Source organism: Eschscholzia californica, unplaced genomic scaffold (assembly GCF_041429995.1).
Source record: "Eschscholzia californica isolate CP2 unplaced genomic scaffold, dmEscCali1.0.p SCAF_1, whole genome shotgun sequence".
NCBI classification, from domain to species: Eukaryota; Viridiplantae; Streptophyta; class Magnoliopsida; order Ranunculales; family Papaveraceae; genus Eschscholzia; species Eschscholzia californica.
Genome location: NW_028238198.1, coordinates 12151385 through 12170970, shown reverse-complemented (window position 1 = coordinate 12170970; position 19586 = coordinate 12151385). Strand labels below are relative to the sequence as shown.

At 35.9% G+C, this 19586-nt stretch overlaps 3 protein-coding genes across 4 annotated transcripts; 1 reads left to right on the top strand and 2 right to left on the bottom strand.

Annotated features, from left to right (window-relative positions):
• LOC147564169 (65-kDa microtubule-associated protein 6-like) lies at positions 1-7072 on the bottom strand. 2 transcript variants are annotated; one of them, XM_086644046.1, is made up of 12 exons: positions 6161-7072; positions 5451-5654; positions 3244-3510; positions 2934-3149; positions 2706-2861; positions 2467-2626; positions 1804-1955; positions 1561-1648; positions 1407-1480; positions 1233-1307; positions 790-1142; positions 1-420 (listed from the first exon to the last, which is right to left on the bottom strand). In XM_086644046.1, exons 1-11 carry the CDS (start codon positions 6248-6250, stop codon positions 807-809), a joined length of 1818 nt encoding a protein of 605 aa, XP_086500172.1. In that variant the 5' UTR covers positions 6251-7072; the 3' UTR covers positions 1-420; positions 790-806. The 2 variants fall into 2 exon arrangements, with proteins under 2 accessions (XP_086500172.1, XP_086500178.1); XM_086644052.1 differs by lacking the exon at positions 1-420 and having other exon boundaries at positions 789-1142; positions 6161-7006.
• Positions 7073-11489: 4417 nt separating this feature from the next.
• Positions 11490-14344, top strand: LOC147564168 (protein FAR-RED IMPAIRED RESPONSE 1-like). The gene is made up of 4 exons (XM_086667106.1): positions 11490-11542; positions 11654-11740; positions 12181-12956; positions 13054-14344. Exons 1-4 carry the CDS (start codon positions 11490-11492, stop codon positions 14091-14093), a joined length of 1956 nt encoding a protein of 651 aa, XP_086523232.1. The 3' UTR covers positions 14094-14344.
• Positions 14345-16353: 2009 nt separating this feature from the next.
• LOC147564167 (uncharacterized) lies at positions 16354-18100 on the bottom strand. Its single transcript, XM_086667002.1, has 5 exons — positions 17958-18100; positions 17056-17806; positions 16801-16950; positions 16519-16713; positions 16354-16421 (listed from the first exon to the last, which is right to left on the bottom strand). The coding sequence occupies exons 2-5, from the start codon at positions 17498-17500 to the stop codon at positions 16354-16356; spliced, it is 858 nt and encodes a 285-aa protein (XP_086523128.1). The 5' UTR covers positions 17501-17806; positions 17958-18100.
• Positions 18101-19586: the final 1486 nt, after the last annotated feature.

The window sequence follows — 19586 nt, the reverse complement described above, 5'->3', positions numbered from 1 at the left end:
TGGAACGTATAATTTTAGTCCTTTTCCTCTTTAAACGTCTACTACTAGCAAATGCAAATAATAAAAAGCCCTAGAAAAACCACAACAACAGTATTCACCCTGCCCTATGTAATATGTGAACATGTACATTTTTAACACAAAATATCAATCAAAACCCAACAAACAAAGCTTAAAATCACTACCATGTATATATATGTAGCCAATATATACCAAAACCCCCCATAGATATATCATCAGCTCAGCATTGGTCATCCTCTAATCACTCTCACTTCATCTTCTTCATATAATCATGATGTATTTTATGACAAATCCACAACCGAACCGCTAGTGTACAGTCTTCTTATTCACAAGGTTTACTCTCTACTTCAGTCATGTGTACAATTCCTCTTCTAAATTCATTAGTGTGTAGTTCCATTTTTCCTGCACAAACAAGAGAGTAAATATCAACCATCTTACCCTTGTTTACTAATTTTTTAGGCTACGACTCTCTATACAAACCTGTGTAGACCTTGCATACTATCTGTAAACTTGTGCGAACCTTAAATAGCCTAAACCGAGTGCAAACCTAACATACGGAGCTAAACCTAAAAAATGTTGAGGTGTAATTTTCGGCAATAGAACATCTGGCCCCATGTCTTGGCCATGGATGGGCGTTAGTGGTGTTGAATCAATGGAAGAAATACGGGGTTACGGTGTCCAATATGCACATGTTGCTGGTTTAGCCGAGCCGAAGAGATTAATAAGACAGAAACCGGGTATACTAAAATAAGAGAAGGAATCAAAACGTACCACAACACGTGAAGTGTTCAGCCAAGTGGTGGAGACCCTCTCTCAGAACCATATATTGACGTGTACGACATCGTATCTTCTTTTGATAGATTAACAAAGTTTAGTGGAACTGTAGTCATTCTCCTCATTTCCTTGAAGTGGCCATTTTGTCGTCCAGAATGAGAACGGGGTGTGAGAAGCTCAGGTGTAGCACACCCTACAGAGAGTCGTCTAGGCGTAGCGGGCATGGATCCATTTCCATTTGCACGATGTCCGTTCGTTTGCCTAAAGCTGTTAGTTCTTCTTGGACTAGGCTTAGATCCATAAATGGATTCCTTCTCTGTGAGAAGCAGATCTTGTAACTTCTTTTGATCCTGTTAAGAACATAAATGCCGAAGGTCATTACTTACACAAAGAGAGAAAGATGATTTAGTTACACAGTTAAAAATACAATAATGCCGTACCCTATATCGCCTTTTCTCTTCTTCCTTCTGATGTCTTGTTATTTTATAATCCTCCAACATCGCGACGAGTCGCACCTGGAACGAGAAACAGTAGTCAATTGACTAAATTTAACAATAGATTGCTACTAAAAACCAACGCTAAGGCAGGAGACAGAGAGCGAGAGAGAGACTCACCCCATCATACAGGAATAGCATCTTTCGTTCATTTTCCCACGCTAAGGTTCTGTGGATTAAATTGTCCACCATCGCTGAAAACATTGTAAACTTTTAGCTGCAAATAACAAGTCAGTCTAACCTAAATATGCAAACAACGTGGGACAAGAGGTACCTGGTATCTTGTTTACAGTCACTCGTGCTCGTTCAGCACGTTTTAGATTTATGTGAGCGCCTCTTCCAGCACTATACCGGTTGTCATCCTGAATACCCAGTAAAAGCAATCGATTAGTTAACTCAAGAATTTGCATTTAACAGAACCAATATCAAAAATATGATCTGCAATTAGATAAGCAACTTCATGAGGCAAATACCATTTTCACATGGATAGTAATATGACATAGAAAATGTGGCTTACTTGGTTATAATCTTCAAGCCATCTTTCCTCCTCACAGGCTGCAAGCCACCTGTCAATCCTCTCCATAATTTCTCTTCTATCCCTAGCTTCCTCATTTGCCTTTGTTACTTGCGCCTCAATGTTGCCCAGAAGTTCAGAAGGATCCACAAGACCTGTACATGGATATTGGAACTTATATTTACTTATATTTACTTATCTTGTACAGATTTAGTAACGGGCGTGATGGATTGGAAACCGGGATACTATTGTTGTTTACTTGAAGTCATGTTTGTGGCTACAACGTGACATTTGTGTGTGAATCTTGCATGAATTTGCCCACAATCATTTAGAACCACAAACTACCACACTAAGTAGACCTTTTTTGTGTACAATATAAAATGGTGGATCCAAGAGTTAAAGCAGTATATGCAAAGAAATTGCAAAATTTCAATCTTGTCTCTCCCTGGTTTTCAAGTATTGATTATATTTGTTATAGATGTATTTGCAAACACAGAAATCATGTTATCTGAAAGGCGGTTAATAGTGATGAAAAATGGAGTTTTTTGATTGTCAATCGGAACAATCTGAAAGTTACAAAATTTGCAGAGGGTTGATCTGATTCAGGAAATCAGCCACATGGTCGGACCATTCAGAGAACCGTGTGTTGAAGCACAAAATCAATACCTGAGTCCATCATTGCAGCAGACTTCTCAATGGTGGTGCTTGTATCAGGCTCCATATGTGCTCTTCTACATATTTCCTCTAGCTCTAACCTCCTTTTTATAACTAGTTCTTTCATTCTGCTGGCTTTCAGACTAGTAAGGCTCTCAACCTCCGCAGCTGCCTATGAAGTATGGAACTTTTAATCTCATTCGTTCTTGAAAGCAATTAGAAGAGTCTCAAATGGGTGAACTAATTCAAACCTGCTGAATAATATCGAGTGAAAGCACACCAGCTTCTGTAACTTGTGCTTCTGATGTTCGAAGGATGGACATTACCTTCCTGAATTGACTCCTATCCTCTTCAGGTGAATCCATCAAGTTCCAGAGTTCAGATAGTGATGCCATGATATCTTCCAACTACAGAAGGGATCAAGAATTTCACTAACACTAATTATTGCAATCAAAGCTAGATCAAACACAATTTTATACCTTATGAAGTCGTGTCTTCCTTTCCTGTTTCAACTTGAGAATCATCTGATTCAAATCTTCTAATGTTTTGTCACTGATGTTAGTGGATTTTTCAAGACCTGTCTCATCCAAGCTCGGATGTACTTCACTGACAGTTTTCCCGAAATCCAATCCAAGACCATGACATAAAGAATGCACTTCATTTACATAACTCAGAACTTTATGAAGACGGTCAGACTGCGAAGGAAAAAGACCACAATGACATAATAAATAACAAAAGAAATCAGTAGTTCCGCAATAACAAATGAAACATCACTTTCCCGACGCATACCTTCTCCGTTTGTAGATTGCGAAGCTGTGACTGATATTCATTTAGCTTTCTTAGGGATAAATCTTGTTCACCAAAATCTGCAGAATTTGTTGCGTTATCATTGAGATGACAGTTACCTGAAATTTCTCCATTAATCTTCTCGATTTGTGCCTTTATCTCAGTAAATTGTTTCATCCTTGCATCTTTTTCTGTTTTTAGATCTTCTAATAAAGGAGTAATAGACGAAAGCTGGTCTTTCAATGAAGTCGATCTTTTATCTGTCTGGATCTGCATGTTCCACAGATAGAGTGATGTATGTAAGACTTGTTATTTATAATATGAAACATTAAACTTGGCTGGAACCAAGTAAAATTATTTGACCCTTCAAAGGTGAAATCTGGTTCTTGAAGGATTTTATATTGCATGTATGTTCACAGAGGGAAGTAACATATCCAACATCAACATTTGGTAGGGGTATGGACTCGACGACTGGATAAAGACTAAAAAAAGACGCTTGCTCGTATATTTTTGTCTTTATTATTAGGTTATTTGTTTTACAGACACGTTTTACTTTATTAACGGTTCTTACATTACTTCTGAGTGCGGAAAATGGACTTTCCTTTCAGATTTTGTAGCCCACATGCTTGTATGGTGGGCCAACTACTCGTCTCATGATGTATTTCCTCTTTATGGTTGCTTGATAAAATCAGTGGGACTCTGGCCTTGCCTCTTTTGAGATATTTTTGTATTTGCTTTTATAAAAGAGGGTAGCCTTCACTTTTTGTTGAACTTCGAATCTTTTTCAAGAATTTTAAAAGAAAAGTGAACAGTTATTTCAAAAGTAGTGATGAATAATATCTCTACTGTGTACTGACTCTTTTATTCAATATTTTGCCGCATCAGTTACACTAGAACTATAAATCTAGAAGGAAATAACTAATAGAAAGACACTGTATGAACAATCTCATTTTAGACATTGACACTGGACAGTGCCTTGATTGGAATACTGAAAATGCAACAGAACTACCCTAATAAGAGTGTGCAGACAATGCTACAAGGACATAACCCAAAGATGAACTATTCTATATCTTTGTTCAAAACGACCCCAATATATGGAAAATGAACTACTCCATTTTTGTTCTATCAGTATGAAGAAAGCTTGAGAAGCCTTAACTAGCTGAATTTAAAATAAAATCAAGACGATTATGTCGAGAATGACACCACAAGTATGGTCAGAAAAACAACCAGAGAAGGAATAAGGCTTCAATATACAGGGAGTCCTAGTTTCTTCTTTCCAACCATCAACTTGTAACATGATAGGATTACCATTAATTATAATTGAAGAACGAAAAGTGAACTTGTTACAAGGTAGTTGATCAAGTATGAAACGGGAGTCCTAGCTGTGGTCAAGAATGATTGACATGGAGAACAACGACAATTTGTGGATAGAAACTTCGAAAGAAACATAGTTTTATGCAAATTCAGACTAGTTTTATACATGGAAACACTGGATTTTCAGAAGCACAAGTGCACAGACTGAATGTGGGACGGGTTATAAGTATGGCTACACTGATTAAAATGGACAGAAACTTTGAAAAGAAACACTATCATGCAAATTCAGACAAACTCTGCACTAAGAAATTTCGATATGCAAATGGTTAGCCATACGACACTTCTCCCGTGTCCGTGACCTTCCGAAGTGCCAAGTAGATCACATGGAATTACCACCACATGTTAAAAGCAGTTTTAAAAAGAGAATTCCAGACTTGAAACTATGGAATTTTATTGTTGCTACCCACCATATTAAAAATCCCAAATGATTATCAAAATAACAAGCATCAAAAGAAAATTCATTTGGTTTATAACTCTGGGACCCGCGCCAGAACACATCCGAATAAATGCTTGTCTAATCAAATAATTTGTATTATGCTAACATGACAAAAAGAAAAGTATCACCTAATCCCCTTAGATTTATTTATTCATTTTTTAGCATCTATAATTCATCATTAATACTATATATCTACAGAAAAAATCATAGAAGAATTTCAGACTTGTAGTCAACAAATATAACAATATAACTTATTTGGAGAGACCAAATAACATCACCAAACAACACAATTATAATCAACTCGAAATACAGAATAATTATTAATTGAAGAACATCTATGAAGTAAAGAGCAAATTTATGGTATATACTAATACTAGTAATAAAGATGGTAAATTGATACCTGGGTATGAAGATTAAGCTCCCCAAGAGAAGCCACGAGTAATGCAAGTTCAGCTTCCTTTGAAGCAACAGATTGATGAAGGCGTGCCTTCGCTTTGCTTGCTTCATCAACTTTCCTCTTGTACACTTGTAAACACTCTCTTTCTATCTCCATCAACATGCGATCCTTCTCCGCTTCACTCTCACCCATCTCATTCCATATGTTCTGTTCTCACAACAAAAACCAGAATTAGCTTCAAAATTTCAAAACCCCAGTTCAGGAAATATCAGAAAGAAAATTAGAGAAAGAAAATTAACTAAACAACAAAAGAGAGAAAATTGAAGTCAAATATTAATGAAAAATTAAGAAGAGCTGAATTCTGAGTTATGATTTGCTTAAAAAAGGAAAGAAATTTGAAGTCTTTGAATGAAAATCAAAGGGGTAACTGAATTTTGAGCTAAATTTCTTCTTCCCCAATTGCTGATTCTCTTTTTGGGCAAAACTGAAAAGAAGTGAACTTTGAGCTACAATTTCCTCTTTCTTGTTCTGTTTCTCAAAATTAGCATGACCCGGATACAATTTTCTCTTGAAATCAAGAAAGTTTTATCTTTCTACCAAAACAGAAACAGATTATAAGCCATAAATTCCAAATTTCGGTCTTTCCCAAACAAAATCAAGAGAGAGAGAGAGAGAGAGTTAAAATGGTAAGTAAGGAAGGAAGTAGGGGCCACCTGAAGGTCTCTGAGTAAAGCACCACAGCTGGGTTCCATGTTATGAACAATACTTCTTCCATTATTAGGGCTTTGAAGAAGGTCCTGCATTTCTTGTACGGACAATACTCACTTTGTCTAAAGCTTAAAAGGAAAAGAAAGTAAAGCTGAAAACTTTGAAATCTTATTACTCTCTTCCACTTCTACCAGTCAATAACTCTGAATGATTCAAGACCAGAAACAGAGGAACTAGTTTCAGAGAGAGAGAGAAGGGGAGAGAGATGAACTTTTTTAAGTAAAAGGGGAGTTGAGTAAAAGAACCCACAAAAGAGTTTCGTCAGATCTGGAACCTACATGAACTCCATTAAAGAAAAGTACCCATTTCTTAAGCCCATTGGAGTGAGAAGATGACAACCTTGAAGTCTTGAACTATAAGAGAGAGAGAGAGAATGAATTTTAGAAGACAAAAGTCCCCATTAAGACAAGTAAGTGGAAACAAAAAGATCAGACGACAAAAATCTCCATTAAAAGTATCTCCTTTGAGACAGAGAGAGAGAGAGAGAGAGAAGAGGATTAGGGTTTTGAGATGTGAAATGGAAAAATGAGAAAATTAGTGAGGAATTCTAGGGCATTTATCTTTTCCTTACTAATTTTCTTTGTCCATTTGGTTGGGGATTTCAAAAAATTGTAAAAATAAAAGAAGAGAGAGAGACTACTAGTGTACAGAGTAGAAGTCACTCACAACCTTTTTCCTAAAGAAATTCATGTAACCACTTCAATGCAAAACAGAAAATGGAATATAGAAAGAAAAAGACTATTGCTAATACAACTTCACTTTTACTCTCTTACTCTTCTTACTCTAGTCATTCTTCTACTTTGTAAAGTTTTAATGGCTTAAAAAACCTTAACTTTCATAATAGTGTTAGAAGAGGTTACAAGTCAAAGTCCACTCTAAATCTACATGAAATCAACAGTTTCTATTTTCAAGTCCATTATTTTCTATCTCTTAATAGACTTTTAGCTATTAATGGACGATTAATTCTTATTTTTATCTCTCATAATAGACTTTTAACTCTCAATGGACTATTAATTCTTATTTAGGTCTGAGATATTAGATCTACTCTTATATTATTTTTCTAACTTTGAACATAGTTTTTCATTACCAGAAGACATAAAGACTCCTTTGTGAAAGATTGTCTAAACATATCTAACTATTGAATATGTCAAAGATAAAAAGAAATTATAATAAAACATAACAATCTCTTTTTTTTTTTGTTGAGCAAAAAACATAACAATCTCAGTTGTGATTTTTTTTCTTTCTTGTGTTCAATTTTTCAATTAACGTGGCCTAACAGTATAAAATATGCTAGACAGTTTTGTTAGAACAAACATTAATGAGATAACTATTTTACTGAGTTATGGCACGAAAGCTGGTGATGTTGATATGAAAGAAGCTCGAAAAACTCTCTATAGGACGAAAACAGTGCTACCGAATAGAAGTCTTAAGAAGGGTGGAGTGTATGACAAGAGAACAGAGTTGAAACAAGTTTAACCACTAGACGAGCTAATAGGAGCAAAACAGTAGTATTGAATAGTAACATAAAAAAGGTAGAAATGGGACGACAAGTGTACTAAAGATATTTTCATGGAGATTAACATTTGAAGAAGGATTGACGGCTAAGATTTGTTTAGTAGGTACCAACTGTTACGTTGCTGTTGAAAAAACAAGTAGTATGGGGCCCAGGAATCTTTTATTGTTTGTGGAGACAGAAGAGAGGCGACTCCAACAACAATTCAGTAGAAAATTTTACAATCAGTGGTAGACAGTTGGATATTGGTGTTTTTATTGAATCTGGACCGTCCATTTTTTTCATCATTTTGAAACTTTAGATTGTGATTTCACACGTGGGATATATATATAGTATGTGAGGGTCGACCAGTGATGGACTTATAGGTTTATGAAGTTATAGAACAACCATCAAATGTTGTCCTTGGAAATTTAGCTCAATTTTGAAGACTCTAATCCGGAGACATTTGAAATATCTCAAACGAATAACACAGACATTTCAAGAAATTTCGACACATTTAAAATGTCTCAAACGAATAACACAGATATTTCAAGACATTCTAAATGTCCTGAACCTTTAGCACAGATATTGAGGGACATGAAAATATCCCCCAATGTCCTGAACCACCACCCCCACCCCCACCCCCACCCCCACCCCCACCTGAGTTTTCCATTTTTATCATCAGGGAAACTCCATTAAAATAGGGTAGTAAAAGCCTATGGTTGGGATAAGAAAATGAAAATGAAAAACTTCATATATATAATTAAAATTCTCCTAAGAAGAGAATTACCACCGTCAACATATCTTATTTCAAATACTACCGAAGTTGGAAATGTCTCCGACGTAATGAAAGTAGATAAATCAGGAGGAATTGAAAGACAGGGGATTTTTTAAAAAAAAATAGTACTTGAAATTCGAAACAATGGAAACTAGTCTGGTTCTTTCAACTCTAATTTAACTTGTATATAGTCAATAAAGCATCATAACAAGTTCATTAATCAGTCTAATTGATGTTATTTGATCTTCTTCAAGTGATTGGGAGATAATGATGTTCCAGATCTTGTTGATGCGGAGGAAAATTCAAAAAAAGTTTGATCGACGGCAAAACTCAAAAAAATTGATAAATTCTAAAAGATAGAAAAACTGCACTAAATGCTTTCCGATCAAACACTTGGACATAGAAACGATGAACGATCTCTATCTATAAAGAACATGACCCAGTCCAAGCAAGTTGGTTGCAACTCACTCTCAGTCGAACCAAAAGTCACAAACTTCTGGATTTATTGAAAGGGTGAAGATTGGACATGAAAATATGATTTCATTAGCAACCCATCAACCCACTTTTGATTTTTGCAAAAATAGCCAAGACGAACGAGAAATATAATTTCTTGCATAGTTATGTTTATGGTGGGGTACAATATCTAGTGAGTCTGTTTTACCGTTGAACTACCCGCTTAAATCATTTTATCGATGGTCCAAAAATTTATGTACAGCTTACAATGGCACTAACAACTTCCACTTTTCAATTATGGAGAAAAATCATAGACAAGGTAGTGTTCTATTTGGGTCTCATTAAAATCCCATAATAAATGAAATGCCACACTGGAAACAGTACAAAGCAGAAAGTAAACATGTTTTTTTTTGCAAATACAAAGTAGAAATGTCAACAATAAATGATCCTTTAGAAGTACAACTTTAGAATCACATGAATTTAAAATATGGGAGAAAATATCTAGTATAGGCCAATTAGCAAGCATAAGAGACATAAGACCTGCATGTAGAATGCAAAAGTGGAAGATCATGAACCACAAATTATAGTTCAACAAAAAAAAAAAAAATGAACCACAAATTATAAGTAGGGGGAGTCCGCGTGCTTATCACACTCTCCAAGGATAATTTAAGATTTAACTACGACAAAACATTTTTTTTCAAGAATGAGATTGAAGAGACACAATAAATCCACCACCATTTGGTGTAGCCGTCGGACAATTACTCCGCACTCGGGAGGTCCCAAGTTTGATTCTGTTGAAGTAGAAATTTATGATTATCGAAGTGGAGAATAAATGGTTTTTCGTGTCTGCAATATGATAACTTTAATAATCTTTCTACGACCTTTAGAGTTCAAGATGTTTTTGTAATGATAGTTACCGAATTAATTCAATTTATGAAGTAATATACTCATATTTCATATTACCTAATGATGCAATGACTATTGCTTTATATGACCACAAAGTACTCCTACATCAATGATCAAAAAAATATGATTCACTAACGGACTAGAATTAGTGGTAGATCACTTTATCTCATGGTTTTGTGAGAATACCAGCTAATTGAACTTCGGTAAAGGCATGACCTAAATCACACTAGCTCACTAATGAATAATGATATTGACCCCAATATCTACATGTTTTGTTCCACAAGTTCTAAAGCGATATCTCAGAGATATCAATGGCGTACTCATAATCCCTAATTAAGGGTTCACTTCATTAGAGCATCTCCAATGCAAAACTCAAAAGAAACTCTAAAAATCCTATGTGTCGAGATTAATGTCAATCTCTAATTTTTCTCTTTCCTATTTGTCAAGATTGAGATCCTCTATTCAAAGGACTTCTCCAATGCAACACTTTAAAATTCCAAAAATTAGTTACGTAACATTTTTTTTTCATAAAAATATATGAAAATATTGAATTGGCACTTAGAGATATCTCAAGAGGACACTCTAGAAATGGAGTGTCCTCTTGAGATATCTCTATTCCACCCTCGACACGTCATCTTGGAGAGTTGAATTGAGTTTTGCATTGGAGATGAATTTTAAGATAAAAATTTTGAAAATCCTACATGGCATTCCGAGTTTCTAAGATTGAGATTTGCATCCACAACAAGATATATTGAGCCTCACCAATAACGGGAGATATTATTCTCTTGTTTTGGTAGGGCCAAAGTATTAAGCAACTCTTAGTGTAGGTAGTAGGTATTAATAAATTTTTTTTTTGATGAAGGTAGGTATTAATAAATGGATTTTTCAGTCAGGGGTCCAAAAAGGAGGGGTTTAAATGAAAAAAAATCCTAAGTTGCCTAAAAATGAGGTGCAGGTCCTAATGTCAGGGAAAATATTTGTTTACCTTTTTTTTTTTTTTTTCTTCCTTTATTGCCCCTCGACTTGACCCAGCCCTTCTCTCTCCCACGTTTTTTGAGGGATCATTAAATACCCGTCCCTATCTCACAGGATATCACATCCTTCCTCCCTCATTTCGCGCCAACAGCTTCTCCCTTCTTTCCTTTTCTTTCTCTCTCTAAATTATCAAGCCATTAATCCTGAGTTTCCCCCCATTTTGTCAATTTTTTGGTCGAAATTTTTGAGATCCCGCTCTTTCTCTATTGATCAGTTTCAAAATCTTTGAAAAGTTTTCAAATTTCATCTTCCAACCTATTTATACCACCCACTGTCTTAATATCTTCCAACCAGAATCTGCTCTTATCTTCCAACCTTTTCAGGTAATTCCTCTTAAATGAGCAAATCCTATTTGTCTTCAATGATAGACTTTAAGGAAGCTGAATATTCCATTTGTTCTTTTAAGGAAGATGATAATGCCTTTTAAGGAAGAGGATAATGCCTTTTGTAAATGAAACTTTGACATTCTAAAATGACAGACAAAGTGAAAGGAATATTTTTCTATTCTGTACATTATATTTTCATACCTTAAAAGGCATTATCATCTTCATTTTTCATACCTTCTTTATTCTTCAAACCTTCTTCATTTTTCTTTTCCCTCCAGTATACAATGGATATTGAAGGAATGCTTTCTGGGGACATTGTTGCACGACGTCCTCTCTGGTGAAACAAACTTCAACTTAGTTTTAACAGTATACAATGGATATTAAATTTTGTTTTTTCTTTTCTTTAAATTATCCTTTCATACCTTCTTTATTTTCTCTCTCTATCCAGGTTGGATCGTGATTTTTTCGGCTATGCTTCATCTACTTCTGCTGCAACATCATCAGAATTGATGAACCACAATCAAGCATCTAATTAGTAAGTTTGGAACTAACTTGAACTTTACTGTTTCGTTATTGTTTTACTTAAAATAATAAATTGGTGAGTACACATTTTAATTTACTGAAATCCAAACTCTGCTCAGTACATATTTTCATTTACCAGAAACAAAACTGTTTCCTTACCTAATAATAATTTACCCGTGCCATTTATATGAACCAGTAACAAATGTCTAATAAGTATGTGTGGAAGTCATTACATATTGTTGATTGTTGTGTACTTATAACCAGCTCTTACTTTACGGTAAATCCAATAGTTTTATGGTTCAGTATACATGAATACTTCAAATTTTAGTTAGTACATATTTATGTTTACCGTGAACAAGAATATTTTTAGTAAATATTTATGTTTACCGAAAACAAAAATGTTTCCTTACCTAAATTAAATTCAGATGTCAATGATATGTTTGTTTTGTGCAGTCTCCCACTGGATTTTTCAAGAAATTCCTCTCTATTGGTTGAGGATGCATGTACTGCCATTGTCAGGGCTGAACCTCTAAGGTCTGCTAGCTGGCCTGAGGTGTTTACACATTTGGGGCAGGAATTCCCTGGAGGCGCCAACGCCTTTCGAAATGCACTTGGACGATATTCAATAAAGCACGGGTACAATTTTAATTATTTGAAGAATGATCTTGATCGTATTACTTGCGTATGCAAATCCCCAAAATGTTCTTGGACCATTCACGCTGTGGCTCCTCTGAAGTCAAGGTCAATGTTTGTTCTAAAAGCTTACAACCCTGTGCACACATGCCAAGATTTTATAATGTCAGATAATAAGCCAAGATTATCAACCGAAAGTGTTAGCTTATTAATAGTCGATGACATTAGGGAGAATCCGACCAAAAGTACTAAAGACATTGTCAGATCTTTCAAGAAAGACTATGGAATTCAACTCAGCTACTACTATTCATATAAGGCTCGAAACAGGAGTATTTCTTTGGCCTATGGGGAGGAAGCTGATTCTTATGCCAAACTCAATTGGTATGTTGATGCCCTATCACGTTCTAACCCTAATAGTTTAATTGATCTTGAAGTTGATAAAGATTCCCACCGTTTTGTTCGAATATTTATTGCTCTTGGAGCATGCATCCAAGGTTTCAAGCACTGTCGCCCATTGATATTTGTTGATGGTACTTTTGCGAAAACGAAATACAATGGGTGCATTCTTGCAGCTGTAGCGAAGAATGGCAATGATGGTAAGTATTTTACCAATATTTTCCGTCCGGTACACAATTTTATTTACTGGCTTTTTTTTTATTTCCTGTTCTAACTACTGCCATATGTACTTTGCAGGTTTTTTTGTTATCGCCTATGCTGTCGTTGACGTAGAAAATGATCTAAACTGGACCTGGTTTTTTTGTAACTTGGCGAAAATGGTTGATAATAGTGAGTCTTTGACTTTTATGTCGGACAGGCACAATGGTATTATAAATGCAGTTTCGAACATTTTCCCAACCGCGCACCATTCATTCTGCGTTTGGCATCTAAGAAACAATTTGAATGTACGTGTAAAGAATGGTGCGAAGAAGTCGGACTATTTCCAATCTCTCATGTTTAAGGCGGCTAGAGCCCTTACTATATCGGATTTTCAGAAGTACACTTCTGAACTTGTAGTCATGGGTGGCAATGCTGTGGATGCATTTCTTCACTCTGTAAATCCGGAACATTGGGCTGATGTTTTCTTCCCAGGAAAAAGGTACGGTTTAATATGTTCTTCGCTCTCGGAATCCTTCAATTCGTGGATAAGGGATGAGAGAGTTCTTCCAATAACCGTAATGCTAGATATGTTGAGGATCAAAATTATGAACATGATGAATGCCAGAAGAACTGAGTCGGCAACTTGGGACTCTTTCTTGTGCCCTAAGGTCAACGAAAAAATGCAGTCTAGATTCAACGTTGCCTGTAGCTGGAAGGTAATACAATCAGGTAAATTTGTGTATGAAGTAATGTCCATGCCGAGTCACTCTGTGGACCTTGGGGCTCTTACATGCACATGTCGTAAGTGGCAAGTCCAAGGTATCCCTTGTGAGCATGCCATATTGTGTATTAAAGTGCATGGAGGTGATTCATCATCCTTTTTTGATCCCGCTGTTACAACGGATGCATACTGTAAGACTTATAGTCATTCCATAAATCCTGTCCCATCTTTCGATCAACCAACAACGTTTGAGGAAGCCAGCAAGATACTTCCTCCTTTAACCAAGAAACGTCCGGGCAGACCACGTTCTGTAAGAATTGAAAGTTCTGGGAACTTTAGAAAGAGGCAGCGGATATGCGGTAGGTGTAAGAAGCTCTCTTATCACAACCGTGCTTCGTGCAACGAAGCGATTTAGTGATTGAAATGGTTTTTATATCAGCAGCAAAAACTAGGGGCACTCTACAACTTTGAAAAGCATTTACAGTGTTGGGAGCTTTTCAAATTTTTGAAGAGAGTCACATTTTAGCCTTGTGCTGCTTTGATTTTTTTTGTATATTTTGTCGAACTTAATGTATTTGTGTTTAAAGTCAATGTATTATCTTATATTTTGTTAGTGTGTATTGTGCCTGAACATAATGCATGATATGAAACTTTTAGTTTTATCCAGTACATTTTTCTATTTACCAGAAAGTTTAAGTTTTGTCCAGTAATTTTTTTTATTTACCGGAAAGTTTAAGTTTTCCCAGTGTTCAGAATGTATTTTTTCTAAGTCAAGTCGAGTACATATTTTTATTTACCGGAAATTTTTTTATGTTTTGAGAATATATTTTCTCGAAGGGATTTTTTCTAAGTTTTGTCTAGAACATTTTTTTATTTACCGGAAATTATTTTTTTTCCCGGGTTTTTTTTGGGACAAAATTTCTAAGTTTTGTCCAGTACATGTGGATTTTCAGTAAAATTTCTAAGCTTTTTTGGGAGAAATTTCTAAGTTGTTGTGTCTAGTACAATAATAGAGTTTTGTCCAGAACATGTGGATTTTACTCAAAAATATATTCAGTACAATTTGTTCGAAGTTGTGTTTAGTAAATTTTTTTATTTACCAGAAATAATTTGTTTTCCCGGGATTTTGTTCCGAAAAATTTCTAAGTTTGGTCGAGTACATATTTTTATTTACCGGGAAGTTAAATTTTTCCCGGATTTTTGGATATTTTTTCCTAAGTTATGTCAAGTACATAATTTTGTTTACCGGAAATTTTTTGTTTTCCCGGCATATTTTATGGAAAATTATCAAGTTTTTCCAAGTGAAAACATATTTTTTTCCAATACAAAACTTACAAATTTTCACAATAACAAAACCTTCCAAGTTTTTTCCAGTACTTAGTAACAGTTAACAAACACAAACATAATTTTCACATAAACTATTTATGACCCTTCATTTATCACCCTTCTCCATACCTCCTTTGATTCCTCCAAAATTTTGAAAGTTACTTCTACCCTCTTTCTTCTTGCTTTGTCTGCATAAGTTTCCACCTGCGTGCAGGACCTCGGGAAATTGGACTGGTTGCTTATGTTGAAGATATCCTCCAACTGGAGCATTACGTAGAGTCCACAGTCTGGACTATTTGATTCAAAAATAAAATGTGAGTTTAAAGAAACTCAATAACTACTAAAGTAAGGAAGCAAAATTTAGACTCACCTATCCCCTTGCTGAGGGCAGTCAACCTCCTTTACATAGGATATCTTTTTCGTCATCCTTTCTTTAGCGTATTGCCCACTTCGTTTGCGCGTGCACTTCATCTTTATCAATGTCTCTGCCAGCTGCGATGCAAATTTCTTTGCATTATTGTTGCATTGCTTAGCCAGGTTAGTGTCACGCTGCAAAGAGTTGTAGTGCTTCCATTCATTTTCTTCAAATTCATAGACCAGCAGAGTCCAATGATGACCCTCGAATGAGTCATCAGTGTACGGCGTATTCAGTGGCGCACACAACGTTGTAGTATGATCTTTTATGTATTGCGCTTCCAGCCGTTGATTTAAATTGGCCTCAATACTTGCCTGACTCCGCTCTTGCTTTATCAAGGTCTGCAAACCATTTAAATTCAGTGACTACTATTTACTCAACACTCCGCTGATTTAAATTCAGTATTGGCCTCAATACTGCGCTGATTTAAATTCAGTGACTACTATTTACTCAACACCATTTAAAAATGAATTATATGTTTGACAAGGAAACTTACAAAAAGCAATGAAGATAGGAAAATAACTTCTTTGTTCACGTCTCGGGCGTCCTGTGCAAGGTGGTCCTCAAACCAGTCTATGATTTGCGAGTCACATCCCCGAACCATCATAAGTTCATCCAAATCTTTTGCTTTCAGGCAATGTTCTTTATCCTTGTTCCAGACTTCGAGGCTGTACATAGAATCCAATCCAGCCACACAATTATTTTCCAGAAAGATATACATTTACTATACAAATTGTTTACCATACATTTTTTTTTTTACCAGACATTTATTTATTTACCAGTTACTGAGTTATTTACCTTGTCCACCCGTATGTCATGAATTCTAGCATTAGTGATTTTTCTTTCTCCTGGACGTAGGGCCATAACCCTCCCTGTCTCCAGTTACTTATTGGTTCTTTCACTTGTTTCTTTATTGTGATCGACTCTATATCAATCAGAGGGAATTTAATGGCAGCTGCTGCTCTGGATGTTTGTTTTCGTGTTCTGGGATTATCCTTGACTCTTTTGATAAGAGATGTTGGTTTAGCAATTGACCCTTTCTGTGTCTTCGATACTACTCGTTTTGGGGGGCTCACGTGTGGTGATTTAATTTTTCTACTTGTTCCAACATGATCCAATTTTTTGGATACTTCTTCCACCGATGCTCTCCCCATTTCTGCAATATCGGCGAAATTCTCTTCAGCTGTTTGACAAACATCATCTCCCTGCTGTGGTGGTGGAGTCCACACAATAATTTGCGTCCCCAAGTTAAGATCAAAACTTGGGAAATCATTGCTGTCATCCTTCATAATATCTGTCAAATAATATGTATTCAGAAAAATAATGTTTTTAACAAACTAGGAAACTTTAATTATTTCACCACATAATTTGGCAACATTACCTCTCTTGGGAGGCATCTCTTTTTGATAAGTATCATCCACCCACCCTGCATGCTCACTAGACAAATTGATATGAACCTCATCTTCATCATCCATCTCATCATTTCCTTCTTCATCCAGCTTGGCTTTCTTTTTTTCCTCTCCCTCATTGCCTTCATCATTTAGCATGCTTATTATACTTTCTCATAAAAAGAATAAAACTGAAAAACAATAATATTTACTGAGAATATAAAATAAAATAGAAACTATTTCATTACCATCTTCATTGCCATCGCTATCATCTTCGTCACTGTCTTTAAGTTGATACTTATTACTCCGATCATTTTTCTTGTCCTTCCTTTCATCTTTCTCCTCTTTCTCATCTTTGTCACTTCCATCCTCGCTTCCATCTTTCTCCTTTTCATCTTCGTCACTGTCATCATCTTGTTCCTCATTATCATCTTTCTCATCATCTTCCTCATTATCATCTTTATCATCATCTTCCTCATTATCATCTTTCTCATCATCTTCCTCATCCTCTTTTTCTCTACCCTCATCCTCACTTTCTTCTCCTTCATCATCTTCTTCTCCCTCTTCATCATCTTTTTCTACACCCTTTCCCCCCTCATCTTTCTTGTCTTTCTCTTTCTCCTCTGTCTTCCCTTTCTCCTGTTTCTTCTGTTTCTCTTCTTTCTCTTTCTCTCCATCTTTTGGATCTTCCATCTTACTTTTTCCCTTACAATAACGTGCGCGTAGCTCCTCCACACTATCCGTAACCTGGATTAGGCCATCTTCTCCTCTAACCTGTTCTTCTACAGGAACTAAAGTGGTTTGAAGGAGTGCCTCATATGCTTTGTAAGAATCATCCCTATCCTCGCACGCTTCTCGCAGTTTTTCTTTAAGTTCAGCATTTTCCTTTTGTAGCTGTTCAATCCTTAGAAGCAATTCATCTACCAGTTCTGTGTTCTTTGGGGCTGACAGCAACTCTTTTTCTTGATCAGTTGGGGGGTACACAAATGATTCACTGACCTGGTTTAATGTACAATAAACCACATTATTTACCAGGAACTAAACATTTACTAGGAAATAATTTTATTTACCAAGAACAAAACAATTTAATGGTTCCTTTTCTATTTACCAGAACAAAACAGTTTCACATTAACACTGATCAAATGTATACCTGTTCTGCAGTAAGATTTGCAAGCTTCTGGTCAAATGTATCATCTATATTGGTCAAAGACCACCTCACGATCCTTGGCACCTCATCCCTAAACCTCTCTTCTCGATCAAAACATGTAGTATGCTCGCAAAACCACACCTATAAAAAACATAGAGTATGAGACACATGAAGTTAAGTTTGAATTTAAATGATAAAAAACATACTCACAGGAAGTAATACAAGGCACCCTGAAGCTTTCAGTGGGTCGTTGGGGTACTTATTGATGTGATCAATTAGGTATGAGTGCACCGCTGTTGGCCAACACAAAGTTTTAATTGATTCCATTGTATGCAAGTTGAAGAGAATACGCATTGGAACCTTGTAACCTGTTAGGGGAGCAAATAAAACACTCGCACAAATATACATGATGATCAGCCTGATGACATCCATGTCATCTACCTCTCCGTTGACAGCATCTCTCAGTGCCTTGGATATTTGTATGCATGATATCATTCCAGGGATTTCACCAAAGTACTTCATACAAAAATCTACTTCAGGCTCCTTTACTGATCGATTTTTAGGGAAGACTTCTCTCGCCTCTCTTGACAATGGCATACCTAGAATTAGGGCCACATCTTCAGGTTTCAGTTCCATTTCTTTCCCCGCCAACGTAAACCTTTCTGTCGAACTAGAATAGAGGCAGAGGATTTCAAAGATAGCCTTGTTGGGTTTCTTTATGTTATCCCAATCTATTTTGTCCTCAACAAAAGCCATCACCAGATTTTTAAATGGAGTCTCGGCTAACAACTCTTTCTGTGTAGTCGACATCTTTGGATATGTGTTCTTCAATTGTCTCCACGTATTTCGAAGGGCATACTTGTAAGCCTTCGGCACCAGTGCTGCCAGGTTGGGTGGTCTATTTTTCCGTTCACCCGTTGAGTTTCCACCTTCTGTTTTTGTTTTCTTTCCTTTCTTTTTTTGGCTGCTTTCTTCTCTCTCTGGTGCAGCTTTTCTCTTGCCTTTCCTTTCTTTCTCTGCATTGTCTTCTCTCTCTGGTGCAACTTTTCTCTTGCCTTTCCTTTCTCTCTCTGCATTGTCTTCTCTCTCTGGTGCAGCTTTTTTCTTGCCTTTCCTTTCTCTCTCTGCATTGTCTTTTACTTCAATGCTCTCAGTACTTTCTACCTGTAAAAAATGTAACCAGGAAAGAATGTTGTGTCACACATTACAACAAACACTTGAAATGCATGCTCATCTTTACAATAAAACAATTTACTGAACATATTACTGAACATATTTTTATTCTCATGAAGAAATCCATATCACTTGGAACAACATAATTCCAGTACAATCAAATATTTTCAAGGAACAAAACATTTTACAGTAAACAAAATTATTTACCAGGAATAAAACAACTTACGGGGCAAAATATTATTCCCATGAAAACTAGACAAATCTAAATCACAGTAAAACAAAATATTTTCAAGAAAAAAAAAATTTACCAGAATAAAAAACATTTACCAGAAACATTTTCAAGCACAAATGATTTTTTGTTCAGTTTCATACCTTCTTCTTTCTAGGACTAGTTCTTCTAGCCAGAATTTCTGCTATCGGTCTTTCCTTTACTGATATCTCTCTATTGGAAGTTGGTTC